The following is a 14,313-nucleotide window of genomic DNA, read 5'->3' on the forward strand; positions in this document are numbered from 1 at the left end:
TTGCTCGTGTCAGCCGCAGAAATAAAGCTAAAGCTGCACCGGCCTGCCAGGTGATTTATTGATCTTTCAGCATTATGCTTCGAGTAATTTACCCCAAAACCGCAATCATATTTCACTGGAAATGTACAGGCGTTTACAGCAAAATCCTCAACCACTTTCAAATAAAATCCTGCGCGTACAGATACAAATAAGCAACAGAGGAAACAAAAACTACAGATGGCCTGTCAAACCATGGTAGCAGAGATACAGTACTTACGGTATGCTTCTGGGTATATAGCACGAGTTCTCGTCAGTCAAATTCGATCTCGAATTCAAAATTCAATAGAATTGAAACTCAAATGAAGCTTATTTAAATGCCAGACAGGATGTGCTCTTGACCTTGAAACACACTGCACAAAAATGGGATCTACTGTATTTGGATAACAGGTTTAAAACATCTCGACATAAAACTTTATTTGTCTTTGCCTCTTTATTTGAAGATGTGCCATTGATTTAGCCATAAGCCTCAACATCTGAGACGGTAGATGAGAGAAGGATCCGTGTTTTGCGCCTCGATTGATAACTTGCTGTCTGCAGAAGAGGAATAATCGCTTGTGTTGTAGTTGCTCGAGTCTGAGGGCCGCTTATAGGTGTTATTATCGAGTGCGACGTCAGCGATGAGACATGAGGGAGGGGGAGAGAGCGTGAGAGAGCTCTGTAATTCACCCCTACTGTCTTAACAAATCAAGCTGTTCAGCATAGTGTGTATTCTCAAGAAAACATTGTGTAGTAGTGAGCTCTGCTCAAAACCCACTAAGGCATCTGCCGCTGCTGCTCTGCTGAGAGATTGCACTGCGGGGTATTTCGGTGTGTGTTGCTGAGCTGAGCGTTGTGTGCGCGCGCGCGAGACAGAACCGTTATATCGCCTTGACGCTGGAGATGCTGAGCAGCAAATAGCGCGCGCATTAACCAGGACGTAACTTCCTGCCGAACCGCACCGAGGACTCGTTCTGCTTTCTGGAAGGAGATGGAGGCGAATTTCAGCACATAATAGCTGATTTAATGAGGTAATATTTTTTACTCCGTTTGTGGGCTCGAATGAATATCCGAACTACAGTTAATTAGATTTGATGTTTTATGCTGCTTTAAAAAAAATCAAATGTACTTTTGCATGAAACGTGCGATGTTTTCATGAAGAAATTTCACATACTGTACCAGAGCTGCAGGCCTGTTCAGTGTTTAGTTGGTTTAGTCTAATGTGGTGTCTAAAATATTAGACAGCCTAAAAATAATATCAGCAAGACTTGGGCCTATATAACTTCTAACCGGTTGGAAGGAGTTTAAAAATATTAAAACATGAAGATGTGTAAATTAATTAATAATCAAGAAGTGTTTATTAAGAAAACATTTAAGGAATATTTTCTAAAAATAGTTCTATCAGGTGGCGTTAGATAGCAGCAATGTTTAATTACTTTTTCCCAACTCGAATCTGCGATTACAATTAAAGACAACAGGTTACATTTAGTGTCCGTAAGCAGACATTATGAAATATTAAATATTGTTAAAACAAACAAAAACAGCGTTACGGTATATTAAATATTTGCTGCATTGTGAGTCACATTCAATGGAAAACACAGACAGAGAGAAAGTTGGCCTATTCGCGTATTCTAATTTGAATGACATTGTGTTCCGAAGAGTAGTTTGTATTTGCTAAAACTTTATGACACATTTATGATTTTTATTTTATTTAAGAATTATAAGTCAGTATTATTTAAACTATTTAAATCCACAAAACAGACAGACAAAATACGGGAGCCATGCTATGTAATTTTTTTTTTTACGATGAGGAAAATTGTAAAAACGACGCTTATTATCGTTCCATTCTGAATACAAAATTATTAGTAGTGATTTTAAGTACCTAATAAGTTAGAGTCTAATATGCTTTGCTTAACATTTAAACAGTTACCATAGCATAAATCTATTCTAATGTTTCTAGACATTTTTTATCTATTATATTTGCCAGCAATGCAATATGACAAGACTACTGAATGTGTTTTACATTTAAGATAAAGGGTTGTAGTCACCATGTAGTCATACTCATGTGACTGGCAAAAAAAAATTATCCGATCACACGGGAACTTTAATGCTGGGCTCTATTGTAAATCTGTGTTTTTTGAGCCTCAAGCACATCACATGGGGATGAAAGTTACAGGACAAGATGGCAGGTCAAATGGAAATTTATGAGTGCTGTCTTAGTAACATGCATGATACCTGTATTATTCAGCCAGGACAGGAATTAAAGCCTCAATCACCCCCTGTTCTTGTCAGTTATAAACACAGGTCGTTACAGTTTATAAAAATACAACTTATTATACCAACAAAAAAAAAAAAATATATATATATTATTCATACAAAATGTTATAACTGCATTGAAAGAGTGGATGCAAGTTTGGCGATCTCTCTTTTTTTTCCCTCCAAACCCATTTCACAAAAACCAGTATCTTTCAAGAATAGTTTAGAAGATTATATGTCCAGAGTGACAGAGATATAAACATAGCTCTTGCTCACTGGGCTTAGTTAAACAGCATAAGTGAAAGGGACATTTTAGACTGGAAAAATCAACTGATGACTTGCTCAAGCTTCACTGTAGCTGTCAGGCCTTATCTTTATTAGCCGCTGCAAATGTCTGCCCAAGTTTACATGGAATCCTTCTCCTCTCCTTTTATCTGAAGGGTGTGCACTCACACTGTTTAAAGGTGTGAGATTAGAGGGAAAAATGGGCATAGGGCTTCAGCACATGAGCGGTTGGCTAGTTGGAATATGCAACACAGTGACAACAGGCAATGACGATAACGTCACTATAAACTGTACCTTTCATGTGATGTTTGTGAGTGAGCAGTGAAGGGTCGTGAGAGAGGGTGTTCAGATGGTGACCTCTTGTTAATGGAATCAGCAGTGTTTAGGCCTCCTTACATAAAACTGTGCAGTAATGTTGGAAATATAAATATTTAGGCAGGCAATACTTTAAGAACAAATGGATCTCAACCTTTTCCATGAAATTAAGACTCCAGGTCATATTATGACATTTTCTCTTAAGAATGTAAATGTTACTCAATTTTTTTTTTAGCATTTATGATGTGTACTGTATAATATAACTGTACTCTCAAGCACCAAAATAGGACCCATACATCATCAGCTCATGTTTCTATTCAAACATCACAGCTACTCTTTTTGTACACTGTGTAGATTTTGTAGAATCATAGGTAAAATAAGTAATAGTTAATCAAATATAGATTCACATTACATAAATCACATTTAAACACTGTACTTATTAATATTTTAAATGTTATTTACTTTTAGAAATGTAAGTATATTTTAGAGTAAATATGAAAGTAAAGTAAGTTTACAGTGTTTATGTTTTATAATACATAGATAGGTAGACAGATAGATATTTTATTGATCCCAAAGTAAATTCCAAGTAATAATACTGTACCCTAACAATAATAATTATGCATATAAAATATTTTATTAGATTAAAAAAAAATCTGTTCAAAAGTTCTGGAAATTATTTATTGTATTAATTATTAAAAATTAATTATTGCATCATTAAATCAAGGTTAAACATCACCTTTACCAGTGATGATAATAAACAGTGATTAAATGTAGACAAAAATATTATTATTTATCACAGTAATTAGAATATATTTTTATGAAGCAAAACATTTACTAATTAATAGTTAAATAACAGTTTAACGATATTTTAATTGAACTGTTAATTAAAATACAAATATAAAACATTAAAAAATCTTTTAATTCTTAAGAATTTTTAATTATATTGACAGAGCAATCTAAATTATAGTAGTACTCACTTGACACATTTCTTTATACATTTTTAGAGATGCTCCAAGAAAAGGCTTCAGCTGTGGCTGATGAAGGTGTGACTGTGGCACAGTCTGGTGAGTTTGCTGAGCTTGCTACAGACTCCTCACATCTGGGCTTACCTGTGGCCGCGAGCATCCACCACAACAATGAAGCTGATCAGGTAAGACAATGTTCTTACATTCTTTAGACTGACTTTTTAAAAACAATAAAAAGTGACATTATTGTGCTGAGAGTTTATATATGAGGAGTTTGTGAAGCAATCAAATGAGTAAGATTAAAAATTTTCAGTTCATTAAACAGAACACTAAACGCTGTGCTCCTTTTTTGCGCATGAAGAACATCGAGAACATCAAAGTAATTCTTCATGAGAGGGAACTTTGGAAGAAGTTCCATGAGGCAGGAACAGAGATGATCATCACTAAAGCAGGCAGGTGAGTGAGTTACCCTTCACAAAAAGAAAGGGAGTATGACTGCCACGCTTTGTGATATTAACTATGATATAAAGCACCTCACAAAAACATGTTAAACTAATAGTACAAAATAAATATTGATAGTTAACCATTTATTCTAACATTTTAAATAACTTAACAAAATCATCACTAGATTAAACATTTGTAAAATCTTCTGCCAACATAAAGCAGGGGTGAATTCCTATGTCCATGAATGTTTAATTGGAAACACAAATGGCTGCAGTGTATGCTAGATTTAATGCACAACAAGGATTAGGAGCAGGAGCTTGAGCATTAAAAAGAGAATGAGTCAATGCCTTCTGCCAGTCATAGCCTGCCATTTCTCAAGGTTTCTATGTGGGAAATGTATAAGGTCGCCACAATTTTTCTTTAATGCTGTAACCCTGTGAAAAATGGGCCCTCCCTTATCCAGCTGATAGAGTGCACAATAATTCCTCTTTGAAGAGCTAAGCAGTGCACTGTCACACAGCTGCTAGAGGGATTGCTTTCTCGGGCAGTATTTCTATGATAGGTGAACATATTTAAAAAGAAAAAAAGAAGATTTAGAATAAAGGTTTCTACCCGGGTTCGAACAATAACCATCATTTTTTTTTTTTTAAGAGCTGTTTGTCACTATATTGGTAAACTGTAAAGTCTTACCAGAAATCACCAACGTACCTCTGTGAATGGATCTTGTTACATAAACAGGAACTGATTTCATGCAGTAGTATTCATCATAGTGTTCAGTTACCAAGGGTGTCAAGTAAGCTGTGTCTGCGCTGAGTAATCTATGATTTACTGGCTCACGCTGGATGCTTCTGCACATTAACAGTCAGTATTGTTAGAGCGCAATGTGAATGACCACAATACTAGATGAATAATACAGTAGAGAGTATACCAAAATGCAGTGCACACTTAATTAAATAAAAATGTTACATCTATATTAAATACTATTAATTTTTTAACAAATTTCTTTTAAAAACAGGTGAAGAGGGAAAATAAAAGAAGATTTTTACACTTTACCCATCGACAGCGATACAATGTGAACTGCATGACTCTCATTTTAATCACAATAAACTCTGTACAATTAATTGTTGACTGAACTGAATTGATTGATGATTGCAAGTCAAGCCAAATAAAATATTTTTAACACAAGTTTAAACTAGAAACTTGATAGATTGCTGATAATTTTTGCTCAGTCTTTTAAGCGGCAAAACTGCATCTTTCTAGCATCATTAACATTTGAACCAGCATGAGGTAATTTGTTTTTGCTAGAAAAAAGAAATCTGTTTAAAGGTGTTTTAAAAAATCCTGTTAAACAAATCTGTTTGTACTGCCCAAACAACACTGTACATAAAATTCTACAAATTGCAATATATAAATACAAAGTGCAAATTATGCTGTTAATGTAATAATTGTAAATTAACTGGAACATGGAATTTATAAAACTTTTTCTATAAAAATTGATAAGAAATTTATTTGCAAAATCATAATATTTTTTATTTAACAGTTCCTCATTCTTCCTTTGGATAAGATCATGTACCACATAAATAAATTAGATTTTTTTTTAGGCAGAATAAGATTAGATATTATTTGTGCTGCGAAAGGATAGTAAGTTAGAAAACAGTCCACACCCTTAGGGTGTCTATTATACACAGTTGAACTCTGGAAGAACTCCTAAGAGTGATCGTGAGTGGCTTGTTATTGCACCACCATGTCCAAGACTCTAGCGTGTTCATGGCTGTTGAGAGTGAGAGCAGCCGGCCGATGTGAGCCATCTCAGTGTACACACGCCATCAGTGAGTGTGCTTACGGGCACTGATCAGTGTCTCCCAGGCTCCAATGGGCCCCAGTGCTCCATCATCCCCATCTTTTTGATCTTTGCTTTTCTGCCGCTTCCCACAGACAGGATGGATCACTGACAGAGCAGACATGCGAGAGAAAGAGAGAGGGAACATGCTAAAAGAAACAGCTGGCAGTATGCGTATGCTGACAAACTCCTTATCCTCTACCATTCCACACATACACATTCACATACTGAGTATATAGATGACACATCCATGTAAAAACATTTTGCTAGAGCGAAATTCATAAATATTAACAAAAATACTTTAATTTTCTGGTTGGAGAAATTTGGAAATTATACAAAAAGGCTTGATCTTGAATATTAAAAACAGGCTGCGTTAATTAATTAAACATTTTTCTTTACAGTATATACTGTATCAACCAACTTCCATTGACATTCATAATGAAACAAGGGACAAAGACAATAATTAAAAAAAAGTCACTATGGGGAGACGTTGAGAAGGGAAAAGACACTGGTTGCAACCAGCTTTAAAGTACAATCTTACAGAGAGCTCTGTTTCTGATGGTCCTACAGCTTAAAGCACTTCTCTGGGATTACCCCATCCAGCTTGATATCCATGATTGGATTTCAGCTCTGGACTAGACACAGAGCTTACCTTGGTCTGGACCAGACACTGATCTTACCTCACTGCAATCCCAGCTCTCGCTCTGGGTATTAGAGCTAATGTTATCTTGGCTGCCCTTCACATGCCACTCTTCAGCCATGGGCCTTTGAAGCTTTATTCCTGCACAAAAACTTAAGAGCTTGCACTTTTGCAGCCATTTATTTAGAATATAGAGACGAAAATAAATGTATGACTGCTGGTTGAACCTGTTGTCAAAGGAAGCCCTAGATAAACTGATGCTCTATGGTGGAACTTTTGGAGGCCAGTGACATGCGTGCTATATAAACTGCTGTCTTTTCTGAGCCACCATTAAAAAGCACTTAAGGTTTATATGGGCACCAGTTCCTTTTGTATCTTTCTTTGACGCACATGGGATGAAAAAAAAGTCCTTTTGTCTCCATTGATATAGTACTCATATATGATATAAACTATGATATAGTTTTACAACTGGATTGTCTTGTATATTATAATTTTTATATCCTGGTTTTGCTTGTGTTGCTTTTATCACCTTATGTGTCCTACAGTTAGAATTGCTATTTTTTTGTTCAGCTCATTCCACTGTAAAACTCTTATGCTCTTGTAAACCTCTGATGCTCTTACACATAAGAGTCCATAGGCAAATTCAAAGAGACATTATTTATCACTGAGGAAAAAACCTACAGGTACTGTAGCAGTGATTTATATAAGGTTATTCAAAGATAAAAAAAAAAAATCAGTTCCAGAGAGAGTCTATAGAAAAGCACTTGATCTAGACAAAGGAAACAGGAAAGGAAACCTATATGATATAATGCAAATAAAAGTGACATTTGAAAAAGTTTGATGTGTTATGTGTAAGAGATGCCATGAAAAGATGCAAAGGTGTTCATTGTACACACATATGTCAGTTTACTTTTAAATGCTGCAAGTAGAAGTAAAACCTTTTACATTATTTATTGCTCCTTTGCTGTTTCTAAATGTAAACACATCCTGTGTTTTTGCTGTGTGAAGGCGGATGTTCCCCAGCTACAAAGTAAAAGTCACAGGAATGAATCCAAAAACAAAGTACATCCTCCTAATCGACATTGTTCCAGCTGATGATCATCGTTATAAGTTCTGCGATAACAAGTGGTAAGTCAAAAGCCTTTGCTGTTTTCTTATTTTTTTCATTCAATTCTAAATCCACTTTAGTTTTTTTGTACTGTAAGCAATTTTTTTTCGTAAGTATTTGTTAACTTTAAAGGTAGCTGGACTGTAGCTTGCACCTTAAGGCAATTGAAGTTCACTAACTAGTTTGCAAGGGTGCAGATTAGCGTGCATTATCCTGTTTTAAGATGTCTACATTATTTATGTGTTTATCCTCATGCCTTTGAAGAAGGAACCATACATAAATCTCCTCTATACTCACATCTGCAATCTTTGCATGAGTAGATCCATCAGTCTATTTCAGATCTGTCTTAAGTAAGGCTCTTGATCGTGGCACATCTGGTTTCTGTCACCTTTAGTGTCCCCATTACTTAACTCTAATGTAAAATCAGATCATTACAACTAAACTTTTCCTATAAGAAATTCTGTATCAGTCTCTGGAGTGAAACGCTCATTAAATGATCTCTGATTACAATACAACTCCACTGCTACATTGCTTAATGTTAGCTGTTGCTGGGAATTGTCATTAGCACACAGTTAATTATTCCATGTTGCTGGCAAGCAGCCTGTCAAAACCAACGGGCTAAGAGCAACAGGCTATTACATGTTGTCCTTTATGTGACCCTGTGCTTCTGGCAGTGCCACCAAAGCAACCCATGAAATGTATTAACAATTGGCCCCACTGAATGTGTAAATACAGAACACTCAAAAACAAAACCATTCATTTCTATATACTGCACATTCCTTTAAGAGAACCCATATTTTATGACCATTTTTTTTTAGCTATGTGCAGGATAGACTGGGATTTTCAGCCTTTGCCAGGTTCTGGAGTTCCTCAGCAACACCTTAAAGGCACATGATTAACAATGATGTTACAGTCAAAGCAGCCACCCTTGGTCTTGAGAAATTATTTCTCTCATGCTATGGATATAACCATGACTATGGTAAATCTATAATAGTGTTCTAAACAGAAGACTTCCTTAGACTGCCTGTAGCTCCATGACATTATTGAAAAATGCTTTTGCTGTAGACAAAGTATGGTTGTAGTATGTCAGAAAGAGATTCCGTAAAGTGAGAAAGTGCTACATTTGGAAGCCTCAGCTTTGTAAAAAAATTTCCATTCTCTTACATTTATTTAGGATGGTGGCTGGGAAAGCAGAGCCAGCCATGCCCGGGCGGCTCTACGTCCACCCTGACTCTCCTGCAACAGGAACTCATTGGATGAGGCAACTGGTCTCATTTCAAAAGCTAAAATTAACAAATAACCACCTGGACCCTTTTGGACATGTAAGTGTTTTCTTTAGAGAGGTACATTACCATAACCTATTACTACATTATTATATAAATCTAGGTTATAGAAAACTTCCAAAGCAAGTTCTTACTGTACTCCAGCCAATTTGTTAAATTTATATTATTTTCTAACAATTCTCACTTCCTGTGCTATTTTTAACATTATTATATAACTGCTTGATCTGTCTTCTTAAGAGTAAGGAGAGAAAATGGGAAGAAAGCCATGTTGGAAATCAAGTGAGTGCTTTTAGTAATATAGTGGATCAGGGAGTAAAAAAAAAGAAAAAAGAAAGAACAGATGAAAAAGTTAGTGACAGCATGTTTTAGGGAGTCACATCAATCTCAAGAATTTACTCAACCACATCAGTAACAGAATGCTAACATTAACATCTGCATTCTTACAGTGACTATCTAAGGATTCCCTTTCCCCACTAATTTATTAACCAGTCTGAGAGAGACAGTCTGTTGAAATGATTTGTATAAATTCTTATAGAAATAAGCCATGAGACAGCATACATGCTATCACAGGTTGTTTTAATGTAAAGAGCAGCAATAGTATTGTATATATTGACCTTGGTTAAATATAAAATAGACTGGGATTTTTTAACGGGAGTGTTACAATTACATTGTTATTAAAATCTTAAGTAATGGTTTGTGGTTATGGGACAAATGACTTAAATACTGAAAAAGGCTTGACAGTGGTTTTAAGTATGTCATATCAACACAACACATGGAACATTACCAGGAGAATTAGATAGAAGGGAATACTGGATTAGGTATACAGGCGGAACTGGGGTATTGACATTATTTATGTTAACTTCATATAATGGATTAAATCCAGATAGACTGGGATAAAGGGAAAGGAAGAGCAAAACAGAGGTGAGGAGTGTGAACATGGGAGTGCTGCCCAGAGGGCCCTTGGGATAGCTTGTCTGAAGTCATTGCATCAAAGGCAAGCTCATTAGGTTCATAACCTGTCGGATTCATGCAGGCTTGATCTGTCAAAATTAGTTGAGTGACTGGAAAGTGATAAGGGCGAGTAATGAGGCCAGTAAGAGGCTGCTGAGTTCTACAAACGCCCACACCAGCAGGGATATTGTGGTCAACCAAGAGCTTCTCACACTAGGAGCCACTGTAGTCTACACTAATAAGACATACCATTAAAACCATTACCATTAAAACCACCTAGGTGTTGTGTTCCTCTTGTGTCACCAGGACTGCTCTGGACCCTTGTGGCATGCAGTGGTGTCTGCTCTTTGCCTACTGGAATGCATGAAATGTTGTGGTGCGCGGGTGTTCTGGCGCCTTTCTATCGCGGCCAGAAAATTGCTTTTTTTCAGTGATTTATGCTACATTAGCTTTTCTGTGGAATTAGTCTGGATGGGTTGGACTTTGGTTGCCACAGTCATGAATGAGCGTTGGTTTTCCATGATCATGTCACCAGTTTACTGGTGTATAGTTCATTATCAGTGCTGTTAACTTCACGTGCTAGTTGTCATGCCTGATTGCTATAGCTAGTATCACAAACCATATTTAATGCAGGAGTTTGACAAAACAGTATAAACAGAACAAAAACTTTCTACAAATTTGTCACAATATTGGAACTATGGACTGTACTGCATTTTTTTCTATGAAACAAGGAGGCTACTTAGGCAGCATATACCCTCAAAAAGTAAAAAACAAACTTCCCTCAAAAAGCAAGGATTAGCACGGCCATGTCTGTGGTTTTTGCTATACAGTAAAGACATTTGCTCAGTTGGGTTAAAGGTCTCGTGATTGATTTGGCCAGTCTAAAATCATCCACCTTATGCCTTGATAAAGTCGTGTGTTGTTCTAGCAGTGTGTTTTCGGTTATTGTCTTAATACATAATCAAATGTGTCACAGTTAATTTGGATGCATTTCTTTCTAAATTGGCAGACAATGTTGTGTAGACTTGAATTTTTTCTAGTACTACCTTCATGAGTTTCATCATCAATAAAGATGAACATTTCAGAAGCAGCCATGCAAACTTAAGACATGACACTACCTCCACTTTGCTTGATTAATGACCTTGGTAAGTTTTATATTATGAGTAAAAACTCTTTCCCTACACTCTACTTTTTTAGAGTGATGGATTGTTACACCTTGCCTAGTGGTAGCTTGAGGACTGGCTCTAGTCAATTCTCCCTATTTTCTTAGCTTCGGGTGGCTTGATTTTTTTCTTTCACAGACATCTCTCTGGTATTCATGTTGGTTTACCCATTTTAAACAACAAACTTAGCATTTACTCAGTTTTTACACTGTTAAAACAATTAGACTAACAGGTGTCTAACACCTGGGCAACAAGCAACACCAGTTAGTCAAAACTTAAAATATTTATGTTCACTTGATAAACAAGTGGCTTTAACCAAAGTGTCAGCCTCATGTCAGCCAACCAAAGAGCAATCCAGGGGTCAAATGTCTATATTCAACCACAGACATGCTTGAGCCAGTGAACTGGTGGTTACAGTCTGAAATGGCAAGAATCAGTGCATGGGTAGTGGGACACTCAGGTCGACATCAGGGAACTCTGCACACACTAGAGTTTGTGACTCATCTGATGAGAGAAGCTCAGGGAGTCTGTATTATAAAAGGGATGACTTTGATGCTCATTGGCTCTGACACAGCTGTGCTGCAGTTGACCCTGAACTAACGCTCCAATGAGCATCCAACAGCCAGCCCCTCTGAGAAGACTGGTGCCAGAGTGGCCTAACATCTTTCACATTTGCACGCACGCACGCACGCACGCACGCACGCACACACACACACACACACACACACTATTCGGAATCCTTAAAATGCAATTTTCAAAAGAACATATGGAACTGTAACCAAGCTGCTTTTTATTGTGTCCAGAAACTTATACTCATACAGTGTAAATCTTTAGTTTTTTTTTCTCAACATAACATTTTTTATTAAACATAGATAGGCCATTTTTGATTTTAAGAATTACCTTTTGCAAAAAAGCACCAACAAAAATATTGTAGATATTTTAAATTGTAGATATATTGTAGATATTTTTGTAGAATTTATACTGATGTTCTAACTGGTCAGTACAGTTGGTTTAACAACTGCATTTATTGTCACTGCATACAGAAGAGAGGTGGCACAATATTACAGAAGCAGAGCAGATTTAACTTCAAATTTTTACTAAAGCTGTCACAAGTGGCTATTTGTACTTATTACAAGTGGGTACTTGCACTTATTGGCCAGCATTGTCTTTTTGTGCATGAGAACACTCATTTATTTCGAATAGATTTACGACAATGTACTTCTACTCTCAGATCATCCTGAACTCTATGCACAAGTACCAGCCCAGATTACACATTGTGAAAGCAGATGAAAACAACGCCTTTGGTTCCAAGAACACTGCCTACTGCACCCATGTGTTTCATGAAACCTCATTTATCTCTGTGACATCCTATCAAAACCATAAGGTAAATTCTAGGTTACATTATTAATCACATGGCCAATGTAATCAAATATGTACAAGAAGATTATTTGATGTACATATGATAAACAAGGCTAAAGCCAATTTGTTTTTTTTAGATTACCCAGTTAAAGATTGAGAACAATCCTTTTGCCAAAGGTTTTCGTGGTAGTGATGAAGGAGACCTCAGAGTGTCCAGACTCCAAGGGTGAGCACAGTAAAATGTATATTTTTAAGTAAAAAAAACCCAAATGCAGTTTTAAATCTGAGCACATATTTCCAGGAAGGACTACCCAGTGATTTCCAAAAACATGGCACGGCAACGGCTCATCACATCACATCCCCACCTGGCTGGAAAATTAACTGCAGGGGTACTGGGTGGTCACTCACAGGTCCATTCTCATTATCAGTATGATAGTGGGGTTTCCCTGTCCAGTTCCGACCAACATGAGCATCTATCTACCCCATTTCCTTCTGGCAGAGAGTCCAGTCTGCTTTACCATTGTTACAAACATAAAGGTACTGCAGTATAGTGTCTGGTAAAATCTGTCTTTATGTCTTCATCATTATGTTTTAGATACAGTATATTTCAATACAAGTTCACAGCCAAGTTTATTTAAACATTAATACAGTTAATTTTAAAATTGATTTTGCAATCTGTTTCATAACTGCCTCTATTCCTAGATAACAACAGGCATTTGGACATGGGTTGCAAGCGGCCTTACCTTGACACAGCCCCTTCAGCAGTTTCAGAAGAGCACTACTTTCGCTCCTCTTCCTCCTATGATCCTTCTTTACTGTCTCATCCCTACTGTGGCGAAGCACTGGGCTCTAGAGAGGCCTGCATGTATGGAGGTATGGATGGTGAGGCAGGAGCTGTAGGTGTAACTGGTACAGAGGACATGGCTCCACCTTCCCTGAACTGCAACATGTGGGCATCGGTGCAGCCCTATCCTCGCTATGGTATGCAGACTGTTGAGGCTGTGCCATACCAGCCCTTCAGTGCCCACTTAACAAGCACTGCCACCACTGCATCCATTGTCGCTCATCACCCAGCATCTATGCAACAGCCACAACCTGCACCTCAGGTGCCGGACCTGGTGTCTTTTGCTTTGCCACCAGTGCCATCTTCTTCTTCCTCCTCTTCCTCTTCCCCCTCTGGTGCTTCCTCATGTGACAGATCAGCCCACCTGCCACTGTACAACAGGAAACCTGGGTCACCTCTGAGAGTCCACAGGGATTTCTCAGCCTACCTGACCCAAAGCCCTGCATCATCAAGAGAGCCAGTGTACCAGTATCAAATGGGCCTCAGCAGTATTGGGTCCCACTGGACTGACAGCTAAGACGAGATGTATAACACCACTGTTTTGTTTTATCTGAAGTTTCTCTGTCACATTGTCTCTAAGAACGCCTAAATAAATTATTTTTTTATACAGCCATATTTCCAAATTGATAAGTCAATATGCAAGTATCATACTGATATAAAAAGTATAGAATTTGTAAATATACACCACTGTTCAAAAATTTGGAGATACCAGTCCTGTCATTATTATTTTTATATATTATTATTAATAAATGATAAATAATAATAATAATAATAATAATAATAATAATAATAATAAGTATTATTATTATCTTAATCAATCTAAATCCAAACAATATAAGCCATAT

General features: G+C 36.9%; 1 protein-coding gene across 1 annotated transcript; it reads left to right on the forward strand.

The window, feature by feature from the left end:
* Positions 1-917: 917 nt before the first annotated feature.
* tbx4 (T-box transcription factor 4) lies at positions 918-13,985 on the forward strand. Its single transcript, XM_053507427.1, has 9 exons — positions 918-1,046; positions 3,876-4,021; positions 4,198-4,292; positions 7,769-7,888; positions 9,043-9,190; positions 12,497-12,649; positions 12,762-12,850; positions 12,926-13,161; positions 13,327-13,985. Exons 2-9 carry the CDS (start codon positions 3,878-3,880, stop codon positions 13,983-13,985), a joined length of 1,644 nt encoding a protein of 547 aa, XP_053363402.1. The 5' UTR covers positions 918-1,046; positions 3,876-3,877.
* The last annotated feature ends 328 nt before the right edge of the window (positions 13,986-14,313 follow it).

The sequence above is a fragment of the Clarias gariepinus genome, chromosome 11 (genome assembly GCF_024256425.1).
Source record: "Clarias gariepinus isolate MV-2021 ecotype Netherlands chromosome 11, CGAR_prim_01v2, whole genome shotgun sequence".
NCBI lineage: Eukaryota > Metazoa > Chordata > Actinopteri > Siluriformes > Clariidae > Clarias > Clarias gariepinus.